Raw genomic sequence first — 19,096 nt, 5'->3', positions numbered from 1 at the left:
TGCCCAAGTGACATCCAGGGGAGAGAGGTGAGGCCAAGACAGAACCTAAAGGAAAGGGAGACGAGAGCTCCTATACAGTATACTCAGTCCCTGTCATCGGAGATCAGGAGGATAAAGGTGACAATGACGTCCCATCTTCAGGGATGGGAAGGCACTACCAGCACTCCCTTTCTTTAGCACAAAGAAAAGTTCCTATTTTATTTTGCTTTCCTTCGTTTTCCTGGAAAGTGAGGGACGGGAAGGCAAAAGGCCTTCTGGAAAGTGGAGATGCCATTAACTTGGGGCTGGGTTGGCTGATCCTCCTGCAATGACAGGGGGCAGCACCAGTCTGGAATTCCAGACCTTTTCCACATTATTTCCTTTCTGAGTAGGTGTCTCAGTTTTTTGTCCTGTAAAATTGGAGTGAAACATTTGTGTCCATCTCCTGAGAAGCAAGGAGGACTTCTCAGTCAACTGTTAAAGTTTTCAGAGTTTCAGAAAAGTTTTTAAGAAATACAATGATGTTCCTCCCAGAATGAAGAATCCCTCCAGGGAGGTAACGGCAAGTTTAAAAACCAACCAACCAACCAACCAAACAAACAAACAAACAAAGAAAAAACAACCCTCCACAGCCCCACCTCCCAGATGAAACCTAATAGGGATGGATAATTTCAAATCAATTTTTGAATAAGATATTCACCATCCCAAATGCCATGGTTTCTCCTATTCTTACCCTGACCCTATCAGGGAAGAAATATATCTGGAAGGCAATGTTTCTCATCAATTTCAAGCGTGGGATAAGAACTTGACTATACTTTTCATTTCTCAGAAACACAGGTACGCAAAAAGCTTCTCTACAGCAATGTACTAAAGTTTTTGAAATTTATTTATTTAAAGTGCTTTCAATTTTGCCAATATATTCTTGCTTATTAAATAGGTGACTTCAAAGTGAGAGGTGTCACTTAAAACAAATTTTTTAAAATGAGGCACAATACAGAACAAAAGTATTCACACCACATATCCACATATACTATTTGATAATTATATATTTAACTTAAAAAAAAACCGAGTACCCCTTTACTAAATGCTGATGTGTATAATAGTCTGATAGAACATGAAAAAAAATGAAGAAAAAACCTGAGTTTGAAATGAAACAATAAAGAACGTGTAAAGCAGAGGATAAAACAGAGATACTGTTGCAGATGAAATGGTCATTTCTAAATGGTGCCTATCACATGGCAAATAAAATTTATTTTTGTTTAACAAATTTAAAAATGTGTAAGTAAACATATTTTGTAAGCGTCTGAATAACTGGTTATTTTAACAAGTCTCTGATATTAAATTCATGAGATCACAGGCTTTAGCAGAGATGTTTTGAAAGACACACTTTTAAGATTAATTATATATATATGTCAATACATTTCTCAAGTATTTATAAAGGTACATCCAAGTGATGAAGCATAATGACAAAACAAGGGCAAAAAAAATGCAAAAAACGCAATCCATTTCACACACGGAAAATATCCACACGACGCAAATACCCGTGTAAACATCAGCGATCATTTTAATGCTTGTTTCTGGGGAATATTTCCATAGATATTTTTAGGGTAGAAAAACACTTTCAACAGATACAATTGCTTTGGAACTTAGAAAACGCCTTTGGATTTTCAAAGTTAACTGCTTTAACAGATTCTTTGACTCTCTTCGTTTTGTTTAAATTTCTTTACCTGTGTTGATTTCGTGTGCCTAGGAAACCTAGGAAAATAGTGTACTGTTCTAAGATGGAAAGGTTCTGTGGAAAGAATAATTAGTTTAACAACTGGGAAGGTTAAGAAAAAAACAAAACAAAACAGGGAAACCCTACAAACTTGAGCAAACCCTTCAGCCCGTATTTCATGACAAGAGCCTCGGGGAAGATGGCGTAGTTATACCTTTAGAGCTCTCTGACCCCAGAATTCACCTGTATTCACCGGGAGGACCCCAGAGAGCTAGTTACGTCTGTCCACTTGAAAATACAGCTTAGATCGAGAAGTTCCAAACCCCGACAAATACACGGATCCCGAGAAACACGAGCGGCCACTGTGCTTGGAGCGCAGGTGTCAAACGTGGGACCCCGGTGCCGGGAGTGGGCCCAGCACGCTCCTTTTCAAACAGGGACTCTGCTGCCCAGGAGCAGGAAAGCCCTGGACCCCCGTACAGTTCGCCCCGAGCTCCTTCAGAAGCCTCAACTCTGGCTTCCTTCCTTTCCAAACGCCCGGGCTCCGGAGGCGGCTCCAGCCCGGCGCGCGGGGCCAAGCAGTGCGCCGTCCTGGACCTTTCCTTCTTGCCTTTTCCTTCCAAGAGTCCTGAGTCCAGCCAAGACACTTCTGTTCTGTTCTCTCCACTTTACCGGAACAGGGTGGGCAAAAAAGGGAGTGCTCGGGAGCCGACCGTGCAGTGACCTGGGAACCGCTAGCAATTTCTTGAAAAATTACTTTAATAAAGTCTGAGCACTCCCGAAGGTGGGGGAGGGAAGGCGGCACCCGCCTGGGAAAGGAGGAAAAACCGTGGGTCTGTCCTGCGTCTCTACGTCTCCAGCCGGGTGAGGGTCTCTGCCCCTCGCCTTCCTCCCCGTCCCGCGGGAGCCAGGCTGCGCGGAGGGCACAGGGCCGAGGCCGGGTCTGCAGGTGCGGCCCGGACAGCCCAGGTTAGGCGCCGGGGGGCCTGGCAGGGAGCGCCCCGCAGCGCTGAGCGCGTGCACGGGCAGGAGCCCCGCGTCTGCGTTCGGACTTCCTTCCCTCTCTAAGCCGCGTTTACAACTTCACCAATGAATAACCCGCCTCTCTTCTCAACCTAATCACGACTCTTTGTGTATCTTTCTGTTGATGATTTATAGAAATAAATTAATAACACCCTAACTCCACGTGCTGCCGTTTATGTTACATCTCTGCTGCGTCCAGCCCAGCTAGGGGCTGGGTGCGGAGGGGGCCCTGGGTCGCCTCGGGCTTCGCAGAACCTCCCAGAACCCCGCTGGAAGACGCACGCTTGCGGCCAGGTGGATGGGACTGGGTTCCGCGGGCTCCCCGTGGCCGGCGGCCGGGAGTTCGGTTAGACTGCCCGGCTCTGCTCGCCCTCCAGGCCGCCCTGGAGCCCCAGCGGCTCCTCTTCCGACCCCTCACCTTCCTGCGCCCGAACTCCGGCGGTAACGAAACCGCCGCCGCTCGGGGGAACCGCGAGGGAAGAATCTCAAACCTACGAACAGCAAAAAATACTTCGGAGGGGAAAAATCTAGAAATCCCCAATTATCTTTGCTAGAGAGTAAGCCGCTGGGTCCCCAGATGGCAAATTCAAATGCAAGGTCACATTCCACCCCCAAACTGCTGCTGCGGCCGGGACGCCGAGGCTGCCTTACTCGGGGCGCGGCTTTGGTTCCGGCCCCTGTCCTGAAATCTCGGCGCTGAAGGGTCCGAGGCCACGCAAGGGACTCGGTCCTAAAGTCGAGGGGCCGGGAGCGACGTGCGGTCTAAGGGAACCGCTCGGCTCCTTGGATAATTAGTAACTAGCTGTCAAAGCCCTAGGCCGGTCGGGGAGGCCCAGCAAAAGATCCCAGGCCCTCCAGGCGGCCCGAATTCCGCGAGGACGCCGGGATGTCGGCGGCCAGATCTGGAAACGCCTTTCTTTCTCAAAAGTCCACCAAATCCGCTGCGAAGGCGGTCTTAGCCGCACTTGCCCTGGCTTCCTTAGATACGTGATCCTTTTGCCCCGTGCGGGTCCGCCCCGGCCCTACAACAGGCGAACGTTTCCTTCTGCAAATCTAACCTGGCCCTGGGGATTCCGGATAACCCTAGGGCCTTGCAGGGGCGCTGCAGATGGGAGTGCCCGCCAGAGAGCTCGCCCCCCCCGATCCCGGCCCCGGGCGCCGCCAGTCCCTCTGCAAAGAACAGCAGGACGCGGTACCGGACGCCGGCCCGCGTTTCCCGGGACGGGAGAGGGGGCACGCGGGAGAAAAGCACGGCCTGGGACCTGTGCGGGCGGGAGCCTCTGCTCGCGGGAAGTGGCCACTGATTCACTGCACCCACTCGCACCTCCAGTCGCGCGAGCACACCTCCCCCGCCCAGAGCTCCGCCGCTCCGGCTCCCCCAGGCCCGGAGGGCCCCTCGGGTCCCAGGCGCTGGCCTGGGAAAGAGGAGATGGAGCCTCGGGATTCAGGACCCTCCGAATGCGGCACTGGGAGGGGTCCAGGTGTTGGGAGAGAAGCGGAGCACCCACCGGGGGACTTCTCTGGTGGGAAACAGGGTCGCGCGCAGCGTCACTCAAGCACAAGGCCCGGGCTCCAGGGGTTGGGGCGCATACTCCCCACCTCGGTCCGCGCCTACCTGAGCATCCGGTCCACCTCCGCCCGCTGCTCGGCAGCCTCCTCGGTGTTGAGCGCTTGCAGCTCCTTGAGGATGGGAGGGGTGTCATAGTCGTCCCCGTCTTCGGAACCCTCGTCCCCAGACAAGCGGCCCTTGGCGTGGCCGTTCGTGAGCGTATGAAAGACTGGCTTGGTGTCGGGGTCGGCCCCGTTCCCGGGGGACAGGGGCAGCGTCTCCAGCTTCACCCCGAAACTCGGGGATGGCAGCAACTCCTCTAAGGCCTGGACCAGCACCTCCTTGGTGACCCCGGAGCTCAGCAGGGCGCTCAGGAGTTCTTGCTGGAGCGACGTAAGCTTGGACACCATTTTCCAAGGACAGAAAAAGAAGGGGGTGAGGGAGTGGGTGGGTGCAAGAGAGGAGGGTGGAGGGGAGTTTCACAAGCGAACCCCAAGTCCAGGAGCCCCCCCCACCCTTCAGCCTCCAGACACCTGTTAACTCCCCGGGATCCCGGAGTCTCCTCCGAGAGGAGCCAGAAAACTTCTAACTTGCCATGATCGCCACCATTAGGCCATATAAGATATGCAAATTAGCGGGGAGGGCCCGGCTTTCGGCAAGATGCAAATAGTCGTGGGGAGGGGGGAAAGGGAGAGAGGGAGAGCATGTGGGGGCAGACGTGGAGAGCTGGAGACCCGGGCCGGGAGCAGGGTTTGCCAGGGTCCATTGTACTCACGCTGGGGGGCTGAAGACCTTCTTGTACTGGTTCTGTTTATCAGCCAAACTTTAGCTGACCTTTGGACTTGGTAAGCAAGCAGCTTGCAGCCTCGGTATGGGAGACTCCGGGGCTTTTCCAGACGCCGCGGGTCCACGTTTAGTCTGGAGAGAAGAAACTGCACTTCAGGGGTGCAGGTGAGAGCTGGAGGAAGTTGGGGTGCCCTTGGAAGAAGGAGACGGAGGAGGGTGCGAAGAGTAGAGAGGCCTTCCGACGCATCCCAAACGACGCAGGTGGTGGGCAGGGACAGCCAGCGGGGCGAGGAGAAACTGCCCCCTAGGGAATGGACGCGGAGACTCGGAGGAAACGGGGGTGGCAGGCGGAGTGAGTGCGGATCGCGGCGACCCCATTTAGTATACCCGTACTATTTTGCAGACCCTAGGCCTTCCCCAGAGGAGTTTGGAGGTTTGGATTCGCAGAACTGCCGGCCCCGAGAGCGTAGGCGACAGGGAAGGAGGCCCGGAGAACCCTTCGGAGGAGGCCCCCACTAATTTATGGCCCGGGGAGCAGCCAAAGTTGAGGTCCTCCAGCCGCCAGGCTGCTCCAGCACTTAGGTCGTCCAAGCCGCGGGGGAGCTGGCCGCCTAGGCCAAGCTCTCCTGTTTAAACCAGAATATCAAAGCGCCTCTGCTTTTCCGGCGAAACTAGGATTGCAGGGCCTCCTTTCGAACAGTGAAAGCAAACCTTGGCCTGCGGCTGCCTGGAGGGACAGTGGGAGCCGCGTGTCCCCCGGCCCACTGCCTTCTGGTTTATTCGCAGCTCCAGGACCCAGCGGTTCCCCAGGCCAAGGACGGAGCTCCTCGGAGGTGAAGTCAACCAAGGCAGTGGCGGGAGAGAGCCGGCGCCCACGAAGCCGCTGAGCGAGCGAAGATTTTTACCGCCTCGGCCTGGGTCTGGAAGGAAGCCGGAACCTTTCAGTTCTATGGGAGTTTCACCTGCATCTCCCTGTCGGTGTGGGAAGGAAGGAGGCCTGCGGAGCCCCTGGACCTACATACAGGCTGGCCCTGACCTGCAGTAGAACAGGGCAAGGAGCTTTTTAGGATCCACAGTACACCCATAGCTCAGGAGGGCAGAGGAACCCGGACCCTCTTTAAGCCTCAGTTTTCTCATCCCTGAAATACTGATGCCAGTAGTGCCTGGGGAGGGGCGTTGTATACATCGAATGAGACCACCTGTGAAACCCTTGGCTTAATAATTGGTGTTCACACTTTTCAGTCTGGGAAAGGGAGGAAGCCAGTTCCCAGTAGAAAAAGCTAACCCCTGGGGCCTTAGCTTCTCAGAATCAGGCAGATCCAGAGCTGGGCCCCGGAGCGGAGATTAGGGACAAGCATTCAGAATCAGCAGGGAATTTGCAAAGGAGCTTCTAATCAAATTCTCCTACCATTCCCACCTTTAAAAGACAATTAGGAGGAAGTTCAGTGAGGGGGAAGGAAAGGTTGGTGGCTCTCATCTGCTTGGTTCTGGATGAATCTAGGTGTGTGGGAGCTGAAGTCCCAGGTGGGACTGACTGCGGAGAGTCTGCCTCTCTTAAAGGGTCTGCTCCCTCCTGGGACGTGTGCTGGGAGCCAAAAGAAGGGGACCACTGTGCTCCCGTAGCCTTGAAGAAGGCTGACACTATCTCACGCTCTTTCCTTGAGAAAGGAGAAATAAGTTGATGGAAACGAGGGCCCTTCATTCCACCCTGTTGTCTTTTAGTTTGTTGTGACATACGGCAGGTCCTTGCCCCTCACAATTCGGCCCAATGGGAGAACATTCTCTGCCTACCGAGCTCCCCTCAGCCAGGATAATGAAGTGTTGAGAGTAAATGTCCCTGGAGAACAATCTCTTTTTCTCTGTCTCTCACTTGCTATCATGATAGAAGCAGTCAAGTGTAATGAAGATCAGTTTCTGTGTTCAGCTGGGAAAACCCATTAAAACACCAGCAGTCACTTCCCTTTCAACAGCAAAGCTTTGATTCGTAGTTCCAAACTACTGAGCACCAAGTCTGACTCAAGCTTCCTTGTCTCAAAATTCAGGTGTTTGCAAACCCATTCTTTCTCCCTCTAGCCCAAGCCAGTGAACGTCCAGGAAGTTTCACCTTGATAGGGAAATTTCCTACTAGTGTCCGGGTATATCTATAGTTAATCTGGCCGTTTGTATCCAGCAACTTCCTGTAATCCTCTGACTCAGACCTACCTTGAATATGCTACCTGGTATAATAGGGGGGCTTACTTAGTAGGGGCAATTCTAGATCTGCCCCGATGCAATACCTACCTCTTCATATGGACATTTAAGAAGAAAAATGTAGGGGCACCTGGGTGGCTCAGTGGGTTAAGCCTCTGCCTTCAGCTCAGGTCATGATCTCAGAGTCCTGAGATGGAGCCTCTCCACCCCCACCCCGCATCAAGCTCTCTGCTCTGCAGGGAGCCTGCTTCCCCCCTCTGCCTGCCTCTCTGCCTACTTGTGATCTCTGTCAAATAAATAAATAAAATCTTTTAAAAAAAGAAGTGTAAGTATCTCAGCAGACAGTCCTTCAGGATTTTAGGATGTAGGTCATAAATGCTAATTGAGTTACCTCCTAAAATCCTTTGGTTAAATATCCCCCAAATAGAGGAAACAAGAGTATCGTTGAAATACTCTGTGTTTATGCTTCACCCAGTACAAAATGGTGATGAACTGATAAAGTAGCTTCATTTTAAAGGTGGGAAAATAAAACGTAAGACACTTAGAGGTATATGGCAGCTCCTGGAGTAGGCGAAGGGCCGGGACTGGGGCTCAGAACTTGTGAGCAGGGCATTAAGATGGAAGAGGAAAGTGTCCAGCTTTTACTGCTTTGGCAGATGGGAAGTTGCAATCGGGGGTTCTACGAGGCAGAAATGGAGGATCCACAGCAGAGAAATACAGAGTAGATGCAGAAATCAAACGTGCCTAAATGTAGGTCTCAGATCTGCTTAACCAGCGCTGGGACTTGGGCAGGTTACATAATCACCCTGACCCTCAGTTTCCTTCTGTGGAAAATGATAACAACACACCCTGCTGGGTTTTGTGTGAGGATTAAATGAGTTAGTAACTGTGTGTTCCCTGAGGGTGACCTGATCTGCTCTCCCATGTTCAGGAAGAAGCAGCAGCACATCATAAAAAAAGGCAAAGAAGTCAAGCAGCTGATCCCTTTGAGGTCTTTCATGATCAGCCTTTTTTTTTTTCTTTTTCTTTTTTTAAGAGTTACTGAATTTGAAGGGATTGTATTAGGTTCTTCTACTCAAACAATGCATCTGCAGGTCAAATCTCAAGATTTGCTGTGGTAAGTGCAGGCCTTATTGTAAGATCATTTTTAAAATCCATTTGGCTCAAGACTCTCTGAAGGCCTGAGCACCATCTTGGAATTTCCGCAAAATAGTAAATGTGGTTCCAGGAGACTCACCTCTCCTGTAACTTCATAGTGTAAGTGATGTTCCTTTCCCACTCTTGGGCGCACCGTCTTCCCCCCACTTCCGAATGTCTGCTTAGCTTGCCGCGGGGAGGGCCTGGTCCTCTCCACCAGCTGCTGCTCCATTCTCCAAGGCGCTCCCGTTGATCTGGCAGCGTCTAGAAGGCCTCATAGAATCATCTCTAGAGTAAATGAAATCATCTCTAGAGTAAAACATAAGTGCTGTTCTATCCTGGTCTGAAGGGGCGTGGGAGCTTTGCTGTTACCACAGCCCAGAGAACATTCTAGATTGCAGGGTTAGAGCCTCAGGTCCTAGTTCTGGATACAGTACTCCTTTCTGGAGTACTCCTCACCTTCCCAAGGGCTTTTGGAGAGCACTCCTCTCAGGACTTCTGATTCTGCTTTTGAGAAATGGCCAGTTAGCACCCTTACCCCGTAAGATGTGAAGGGATAGCAGAAACACGTCTGGCAAACTTGAAATTTCTGAAGGGTCTTATGGGGTCTTATATTTTTCTATTTGTATGTTTCAAATTTCCCATATTTTTTTCCCTAAGTCTCAAAAAGTTCAATGACAGTCTGAGCTTGGAAACACAGCGTTCTCATGATGCCCAGTCATGATGGAATGAAGAAGAAGATTGCTAGCAGACTCCTCTGTGTGGGCTTCATGGCACCCAACCAGGAGGAAACAGCATATTTCCCACAGGACCCCAATAAATTTTATGCTAAAAGATGGACATCAAGATGCTACTTAGTTAATTCAAAGAAAATAAAGACCTCCCCCAAATGAGAAAATTTCTCTTCAATACTCTTTAATGAATTCTCTTACTCATAAAAGCACTTCTTGAGAAAAAAAAAAAAAAAAGCAAGTTAGTCGACACGACCGTTTGATTTCCCTAACTCTTCTATGATTTGACATTTCTAAATGGTTTCATAATCCCAGGGTGTCCACTTCCAGGCCTTTGGGCAGGTGGCTTATGACCTCTGGCAGGACCTCTATGGGACTCCAGAGCAGCCCTTGAAAACCTGCACCACAGACTGGAGGCTCCATGAGGGCAGGGACTGTCTCACTTCTCCCTTTCCAGTGCCCAGAGAGGGGCCTGGCAATCTCGCATGCTTAGTAAAATACCTGTTGAGTGAATGAACAGGTGATCATCTCTGGGTGACGCCATTAAGGAGGATCTTTGTTCCCTTATGTGCGCAGCTCGATTTTCCAAACTATCAGCCATGAACTTGTAGTTTAAAACGAAACATCATTCCTGGATGCGAAAGGGTATACACCGTGTGAGTCCATCTACGTGAAGTTAAAAAGCAAGAAGAAGTAATTCCGGTGATAGAGGCTAATACGGAGGTTGCTCCGGAGAAAGGGGGGCGGTGTGTTCACAGGGATGGGCTACAAGGGGGCTTTCCGGGGTGCCAGGAATGTGCTCTGTCTTCACATGGGAATGGTGGCTGTCACCAGGCTACACACCTCAGACTTGTGCATGTTGTAAATTGTAACTTAGTGAAAAGTCAATTAAATAATTACAAAGTGTAAGATATGAACAGTGGCATCTCCCAGTTGGAACTGGATGTCTCCCAGCTGCTGTATGGCCCTGGAGACTCTCTTCCATTCACTGTGTATCGTTTCTCACTATTAAAACCTGTATGTTGGCATATTCCAGGGGCCTGGCCCTTTTTCTCTAGAGGGCCAGCCAGGAAGCATGTCAGGCTTCGAGGCCATGTGGTCTCTGTCACAACTACTCCCATCTGTTACTACAGCTGAGACATCAATGACTAGGTGTGGCTGTGTTCTGATGAAACTATTTAAAAAAAACAACTGGCCACTGCATTTGGTCCATGGGCCACGGTTTGTCAATCCTTGGATAAAGCACTTCTGTGGCTAGAAATCCAAAGATCTGAAGGGAACTTGCGGTCATCCAGAATCACAGCCTTTGTCTGTGGGTTGGCAAAGCAGATTCGGGAAGGAGAAATAACTTTCCCAAGAGATACACAGCGCGTTGCACTGGAGAAATCCTAGCGTTGGAGCCGCAGACCAGGGCGGGTATAGCTTTGGGGTAAGTCACTTAATTTCTTTGAGTCTTTATATTATCACCATATATGGATGGTAATAATAATGGAATCAATACCTTACAGGGTTAATGGAAGATTTAAATTAGATAACACAGAACACACCTTGCGTGGGGGCTGGCACAAGCAGGGCTTACCTTCAGTCAAGGGCTTCCTCAGAGGGCATGGCTCATGGCCTCCCTCCGGGCCTGCCTCCCTGCCTCTCCTCCAGATGCATAGCTTCCAGTGTGAGTTCACGGACAAATCCTACCAAGCACCTGCCTGCCACCTGTGAAGTCCTCTGGGGAGAGCTGTGAGCTAATAACAAATGATTACGGGGAGATCTGAAATCCCATCAACCCCAGCCCTCGGCGTTCTTTCTAGAAATCTCTTCCAGCTCGTGCTTTTATTTCCCAAACAGGCCGCTATCAGATGATCTTTGCCAGGGTAACTCCTAAGGGTTGAGGAGATTTCTCTCATTTCGATTCAACAACTCACATCCATCTACAGGGTCATTTTTAGAAATAGGGTGTTCCCAGTAGCCCGTAAAAGATTAAATTAAAAATTAGCAATCTAGTATGATATTAAACTAATAAATACTACACCTAAGCATGGAGAGCCTTTACTACAAAGCGATAATCTATTCCTCCTCCTCCTCCTCCCACAGCCATGAAAAGGGATTGGCAGTGGGCCCGGCACCCGGCAGGTACTCCATAAATGTTTGTAGAAGAAACGGTGTGGGCTAGGGTATGGTATTGGAGGGGGGGGGAAAGAGCAATAATATTTACGAAAATTTCTTGGAATTTGTTTTCAGATTAATATTCAAATAAGTGTTAGTGTTAGTGAGGTGCCCTTGCTCTGTTCTCACCTTTACTTCTCAGACACTATGGGGTAGGCAATATCATCCCTGCTTTAATGACGAGTGAATGTAAACTCTGAGAGGGAGAGTTTTTGGTGGCCCAGGGACCCACAAATGATTAAGGGGCAGATGGGACTTGAAGGGTGGACCTCCTAATTCCATGTTAGGTGCCTCCTTCCTGGCTCTTTCTGGCAGCAAGTCCCCTACCCACCCAGACAGAGGAAGGAGCGCACAGAAGCACCTGGAATGGTCTAGTGCACAGAGAGAAATCTTGTGATTGCACGTGCAAGAGAGAGACAGCAGTCTTTCCTGTCCAAGGAGATCTCTGGCATGTGAAGAACTGCGACAGGGTTTTATGGTGTGCAAAGAGCTCTCTCCTTTCATTTGATCCTTGAGATCAAACGATGCTCAAGACAGTCCCATAAAGAAGGCAAGACAGCCAGTACTCTCCGAGATTCACAGATGAGGAAGCTGCGGCTCAGAGAGGAAAAATGACCCTGGGAGGTGCCAGAAGCACCATCTCGTGGCCCAGGTCTTCTGCATCTAGGTGCCATGGGGCTGTGTTTGTATAACGACACGATGAGCACGGAGGGTGTGAGCCAGAAGAGAAAGGCAGGATCCTCCTATTTCCATTCCCAATGTCATGCTTGAGCGATGGAAAAGCTGAAAGGCGGCTGGGAAAGGCCTGGGTGCCAGGAAAGGCCAGGCTCTGAGTCAGGAATGGCTACCCGCTTGGTGCTACCCTGTGCCTCCCCACCACCTTTATCTCCCCTCCTCCCATGGGGGGCCCTGTGCTTGCTCTGTGGGTGACCACTGGGCCGCACACTAAGGATGGTACTCTTTAATGCTCTGGTGACTAGGCACAGTCCCTGCTCCCAGGCCTGGGGGTAAAGAGCACTGCAGGGTTGCTGAGTCAATGTAGCAAACATTTACTGAGGCCCCCGCTATGTGCCAGGCTCTGCGGTAGGTGTCTGGCCACCGAGAGGAGCGAGAGTCAGTGGGAGTTATTTACATAGTGGGAAAGAGAGAGACATGGAAACGCCTCTATTTCCAGTTAGGATGGAGGGGGCTTTATAATAGGCCCGGCTGATAGCTTTACATAAAAGCAGTGTATGCTCTTTACTCCTCATCACAGCCGCAGGAGACGGTATTATCAATTCCTACTTTTAGTTTTCTCCCTGATGCTCGTAGAGCTTGAGTTGCAAAGGACCTGCTGTTGCTCATGGCAAGTTGAAGGTCAAAAGCAGCACGGCTGGCCTTCTAAGTTCGGTTCCAGCTACCAGCTGAGGGGCGGATGCCCCAGGGGGATCAGCCAGGGGCCTGGAGTCGGGTTGAGCTGGGTTGGAAATCTGTCTCTGCCATTTCCTAGGTGTGACCTTAGGCAAGTTGCCACTCTGACCTCCGTTTCTTCATCTATAACAAAGAAAACAGCGTAGAATTTCGCAGGAAAGGTAAAAGACATAAACCGTCTGGCACAATTAATCAGTAGAAGAAAACATTGATAATTTGGGGGAATTTTCGGGGAGCCAGCCAAGTTCAGTGGGGGCTCAGAGCCCTACGAGGGTAAGTCTGATTTCAACAACAAGGAGTCACAGAGCATTTCAGGCAGAAATAAGTGCAGAGAAAAGGCTTAAAGCCCAAACCAGATTCTGCAACCTCCCTGAAAACTTGCTTTTGAATTCAGGAGCTGCAGGAGCTTTCCTGATGAGTTCTGTCCCTTCTAGCAATTCCCTGCCCCACCCCCCACCCCCAACCTTCTGGGATCAGCTGAGGGCTCATTCCCTTAGGAAACCCCAGCTAACTCCGGAATGAGTTCAGTGGTTCCGAACCGGAGGTTGCTTTGGGCCTCTTGGGGAGATCTGACCTTGTCTGGCTGGTCTGGCTTCATGGATATGCTTGGGGTTTAATGCTTTGTAATCTTAATAATCTTACCTTTGAGTTTCTGTTTTTAAGTGAAGGCTGCTGCTGGGACAACGGAGCTTGCCTCAGGGGCTTGGAGCCTCAGTTCACTACATTCATGTCCTGTCGCCTCCCTAATTTTCTGGGATGGAATTTTAGCTTCAGCTTCTGCACAACCCAGTGTCCTTGGCCCCGCCAGGCCTCTCTGTCCCTACTCCCACCTAACAGCCATCTCTGCCTTCTGTGCCTTTCAGAGACCTGACTGTGGGCACGATGGGGGAGGGGGGGCGGTCCCCAGAGGGAGGGCTGCATTTTCATTTATCTTCATGTGGCCAGGTCCTGAGGCAGTGTCGGCCCATAGCAGGTTCTCGGTACCTGTTGACTGGACTGACCAGCAGGGCCTGTGAACCTACCTTCTCTCACGTAAACCTGTCATGTTGTGTCTGCTGGGAGCATGAAACCACCTTGAGCTCCTCTGAGGTACTGCAGGATTCTGTTTGGGCTCTTCTGAGAGGATGGCGAATATCTGAAGCCATGGGACGGGGGCTCTCTCCATCTTACAGCCCGCGGCTGGCACCCTCCCAGGCTCTGGCTTACCCACCACCTTCGCTCTGTGCCCATTCCGCCTTTCTGCCCACCCGAGGCCCAGCCTACGCTCACTTATTCATTCAACAAACATGTCATGCACTTTCAGTGGTGGAGGGAGGGGAACCTTGGGAGTTTAAAGATGTTAAAGACACAGCTCCTGCCCTTAAGGAACTGGGTCTGGCCAGGGGGTCAGAGAGTGTTCACAGTGGCTGTGAAATTAGCCTTCAGAAGATCAATGACAAAAAAAGAGAAGAGAGCCAATCCATGACCCCATTTGTTTGCTTACCCAGCACCTGTGTGGGGCACGGTTCTCAGTTAGGGGTGCAGCAGTGAGGAAAGCTGGGGAAGGCCCGGCCTCACAAAGCTCTGCGTCCACCCACCAAAAGACCAGGGAGTGAGCAGACACACAGATGTGTCGCAGGTCTGAGGACTGTCCCCTGTGCAGAGAGGTCAAAGGACAGCAAAGTGAAAGGGCGTGTGGGAGACACTTGGTAATGAAGGGTCTTCCCAAGGAAGACTTTTCAGGTAAGGGACCTAGTGCTGAAAATGGAGCCGGGCAGCAGCCCCGAGTGTCCAGAAGCCCCCTCTGAGCACAGTCAGAGGCGCTGACGGGCAACAGGAATGAGTTGAAGGAAGTGCTAGTTTTTAAGGGGCTTTTTCTTAAAGTGGGCATCGTAAACGGGTGTCCCCATTATTCCTCTCAGTTTAGCTGGAAAGGTTTGAGCACCTCAATCCTACAATCTGTACTGAGTGACTAATACACTTACTACAGGTGCCTCTGTACTAACACTTGATGCGAACGGGAAAGTTAAAAAGGCCACGGAATTAATGCAAACACGAAAGTAAGACCTCGTGTTTTCATCCCGTCGTGGCAACGGACCACCTCGTGTGCTCCGCTCTGGGACCCCCTGTTCTAATGCATGCGAGTGCTATGTTTTGTAGCTGAAAACCTGGCTAGAGGCCACCAGATGTCTGCCTCTCAGGAATTTTTCAAGATCTGGAAAAAAGAGGAAATTGACTGGAGGCATAGAATGAGAGAAAAGTTCAAAGGAAGAAAAGGAGGGTAATGAAAAAAGAGAGAAGATTAATACAATTTTAAAGGCAAAGGAGGAAAGATAAGAAGGAAGGAAGGAAAGAGTGGGGAAGTGGACAGGTAAAGGGTAAAAGGAAAATGTCCCCAAGATGCCACTGGATAGAGGCGGCATGGACACTCTCGGGTCGGCCTTTGCCCAGACCTCTCAGCGTTGTAAGAACGTCTCGTCACAGTCCGTAGGCTGGACCTTGGCCTCTTTCCACACATTTGGAATCACCGGCTAATGAAGTGGATATTGTTTTCTGGTCCTTCTCTCTTAACCCTATGGCTAGTTCCCTTCCGTGGCCTTCACTTAGCAGCGGTGTCAGGAGTGATGGAGAGGCTGACCTTTTCCCATCATTGTCCCACACACTTCATTAACTCCTGCTTGCAGCTGGAGATGCCCATCATTGGTTAGGCAGGCTGATGGGTTCTTCAGAGAGCAGAGGAAAGCGCAGTTTCCCAGAAAGCTCCTGACCCAGGGCTTCCCTCCTCTAGGACATGGGAGACGATCTTCCGGTTTATAGAGCTAGCAGAACAAAGTCATGTTGGAAGGTCATGAAAAGAAAGCCCTGAGCACTTTCTTTCTTTTTAGAATCTTGTTTCAAAGACAAAGGAATAAGGCAAGGCACTTCAATGTGGAAGTTACCAAAGAATAAAAAATACTATATAAAATTATACAGAATGAAAACTCAAGCAATGCTCATTGAATGCTTATTTTGCTTTTGATCTAGCCCTGGACCAGGAGGCATGCAGTATTTGTTGAATAAATGAATGGTGAATTTTCACAATAATCCTGTGCATTAGGAGCATTTGGGTGGCTCAGTGGGTTAAGTATCTGCCTTCAGCTCAGGTCATGATCCCAGGGTCCTGAGATTGAGTCCCACATCAGGCTCCCTGCTCAGTGGGGAGTCTGCTTCTCCCTCTCCCTCTGCTGTTCTCCCCACTTTTGCTCTCTGATGCTCTCTCTCTCTACCAAATAAATAAATAAAATCTTTTTTTAAAAGATTTTATTTATTTATTTGACAGATAGAGATCACAAGTAGGCGAAGAGGCAGGCAGAGAGAGAGAGGGAAGCAGGCTCCCTGCTGAGCAGAGAGCCCGATGCTGGGCTTGATCCCAGGACGCTGGGATCATTACCTGAGCTGAAGGCAGAGGCTTTAACCCACTGAGCCACCCAGGTGCCCCAATAAATAAAATCTTCTTTTAAAAAAAGTCCTGTGAATTATACAAGGTGGTAGTGTATTCATGTAACCGAGGAGAAAAAGACCGAAGAAGTTAAGTGCCCAAGTGACAAAGTCCTGTCCTTCATTGTCAAGGGGGCCCTGCTTCCATGCAGTCCTTTGTTTACCTTTGGGAAAATCTGTCACTTGCCTAGATGCTGTGATGTTATTCCTCTAGCCCATGTATGTTGTGCATCCACTGGAAGACGGGCATGGGGTGGGGTGGAGAGCTGCAAAGCTGGCCCCTGCCTTTAGGAATCTCGCAGCCCAACAGATGCTCTAGAGCCCAAGATGACCTCAACGACCTCCAAGCCCACCATCTTTATCCACTATTATCTTTCAGGTCTTATTATTAAACTTTTTTTTTTAAAGATTTTATTTTTTTTTATTTGACGGAGAGATCACAAGTAGACAGAGAGACAGGCAGAGAGAGAGAGAGAGAGGGAAGCAGGCTCCCCCCCGCCGAGAAGAGAGCCCGATGCGGGACTCGATCCCAGGACCCCGAGATCATGACCTGAGCCGAAGGCAGCGGCTTAACCCACTGAGCCACCCAGGCGCCCCTAAACATGTTTTAATCCATGTGAGTGTTCACTTAAAAAAAGACCTTTATTTCTTTAAGTTATAAAACTCATAAACATCACCATAGGATCCAACAACTCCACCCAAAAGAATTGAAATCAGGGTCTCCAAGAGATACTGGCACATGCGTGCTCACAGCGACATGATTCCCAACAGCCGAAAGGGGGATGCAAGCCAAGTGTCCATCAATGGATGAACGGAGAAGTAAAATGGGTTCCATGGAATATTATTCAGCCTTAGAAAGGAAGAAAGTGTGGACACGTGCTATAACATGGATGAACCTTGTGGACATTATGCTGAGTGAAATAAACCAGTCCCAAAGACAAATGCTATATTACTCTACTTCTATGAGATGCTGACTATCGTCAAATTCATAGAGACAGAAAGTACAATGATGGTTGCCTGGGGGCGGGGCGGGGCGGGGTAGTGGGGGAGGGAATGGGGAGTTAGTGGTTCATGGGTGCAGTTTCAGTTTTGCAGAGCTAAGAAGTTCTAGAGATGGTTGTTGGTGATGGTTGCACAAGAGTGTGAATGTATTTGATACTGCTGAACTGTACACTTACAAATGATTAAGATGTATACTTTTAAAAACCCAAGCAGGATTTCTGATCCCTTCTTTTCCATTGTGTACTCACTCCTTGAGGGGTCACCGAGGGGAGCATAATCTGAGTGCATAGGCACTAGGGGCCCATGGCTGGGACTGAATTTCCATTCCACTCTTTACTGACTGTGACCACGGGCTTGAGACTTTACCTGCGTGAATCTTGGTTTCTTCATGTGAAAATGGGTACACTATTATTGTCAGGACTTAAGAAGAAGAGTGGCAGGTGCTTGGCACCTAGACAACAGACAACAAGGGCTGACTGTGGTTGTCCTTCTCTGGAAGGTTCCCCCATCACCTGTGCTCTCTGAGCAGACAGAGCTCAAGGAAGCCCACAGCAAGGGAGGGGAGGGAGGAGCTTCCAGGAGGTGCTATGGTCACACTTGCTCTGTGTGTATCATCTTTCCATAGAGGGGCTAGCTAAGAACACGTGATTAAGAAGGCATTATCTTTATCTTTCCAGCAATCAGGAGAAGCTGTTATATACAGATGTCCTTTTCAAAACAGCAGACCCTCAGAGTGAAGACTCATCATGTAAACTTTTAGGAGGAGGTGACAGCAGAATCCAGAAAATACCAAGGACCCAGGTTATGTGGATAGATAGCCATAGGGGGCACCTGGGTGTCTCAGTGGGTTAAGCTTCTGCCTTTGGTTCAGGTCATGATCCCTGGGTCCTGGGATTGAACCCGTTACGTAGTCCCTGCTCAGTGGGGAGTCTGCTTCTCCCTCTCCCCCTTCCCCTACTCGTGCTCTCTCTCCTCTTCCAAGTAAGTAAATACAGTCTTAAAAAAGAAAAAAAAAGGTATGGGGGTAATGGAATAAGTGTACCACTTGGCATCAAGAAAACTGAGCCCAGCTTCTGTCTTAAGGCTTTGTGTAACCTTGAGTCATGCATACTATAAACTCTTCGACCCTCAGTTTCCTTGGCCCGAAAGTTGGCATCATATTGCGTATCATATAAGATTAGTATGAGGATTAAGGTAAAGCGGTACGCAAATGTGTTTTGCCAACCAGAAAGCTCTAAGCAGGTGCAGATGATGATTAGTGATTTTTTGTTACCAGCAGATTTGTGCCTACGTCCTGCCATAGGCCAATGCAGTAATGGAATCTTGTTTTGTTTTCCAGGAATGGAAATAACTTGCTTTTGTTGTTGTTGTTGTTCTTTGTGATATATAACCATTCTAAAAAATTAAGGCAAAATAAAAAAGTGCCAGTTTCCTTAATCTCAAGTGCTGTAGATATTTTTTCATTCTTACTTACTGATTTAAAGATATCTCAATATATTAAGTGAAAAAAAGGTTTCAAACATTTTTATAGTGTGATCCTATTTATGGCTTAGGAAGTACTAATTAAGTATCAGTGATGAGAATAAACATACGAGACACTACATTAAGATCATATGATCTTTTGGGCTTTAATAATTCTGAAATTCTGTCAGTTATTTCTAAAGAGCTTTCCTGTATTTAGACAGGAATAGGGTTCTAGCGAGGACCTGGGTTCTACATGGGTCAGATGGGGTTAATACAGTGTAAATTCATGGTTTAATAAAGATTAAATTAGATAATACACAGTGATGTCACAGAGCAAGTCTTCAATAAATGTTAGTTGCTATTCTTGCCAATAATAATACACGAAAGTAATTTCGTTCTCTGCGTCTGTCAAAGCACTCCCTGACTACCAGTGGATAATTGGTCTGATTAACCTGTGATTACCTGAGATGAATAACAGAAGGTTTTAGGAAC

At 49.3% G+C, this 19,096-nt stretch overlaps 1 protein-coding gene across 4 annotated transcripts in view; it reads right to left on the bottom strand.

The window, feature by feature from the left end:
* Nucleotides 1–4,707, bottom strand: part of HNF1B (HNF1 homeobox B) — a 52,316-nt gene extending 47,609 nt beyond the window's left edge. For all 4 annotated transcript variants that reach the window (XM_032320863.1, XM_032320864.1, XM_032320865.1 and 1 more), the window contains exon 1: nt 4,335–4,707. In XM_032320863.1, the coding sequence (XP_032176754.1) occupies nt 4,335–4,678 (344 nt within the window). In that variant the 5' untranslated portion in view covers nt 4,679–4,707. The remainder of the gene's footprint in view (nt 1–4,334) is intronic.
* Between the last annotated feature and the right edge of the window lie 14,389 nt (nt 4,708–19,096).

The sequence above is a fragment of the Mustela erminea genome, chromosome 18 (genome assembly GCF_009829155.1).
Source record: "Mustela erminea isolate mMusErm1 chromosome 18, mMusErm1.Pri, whole genome shotgun sequence".
Taxonomy (NCBI): Eukaryota; Metazoa; Chordata; class Mammalia; order Carnivora; family Mustelidae; genus Mustela; species Mustela erminea.
This window is presented reverse-complemented; position numbering and strand designations above follow the sequence as displayed.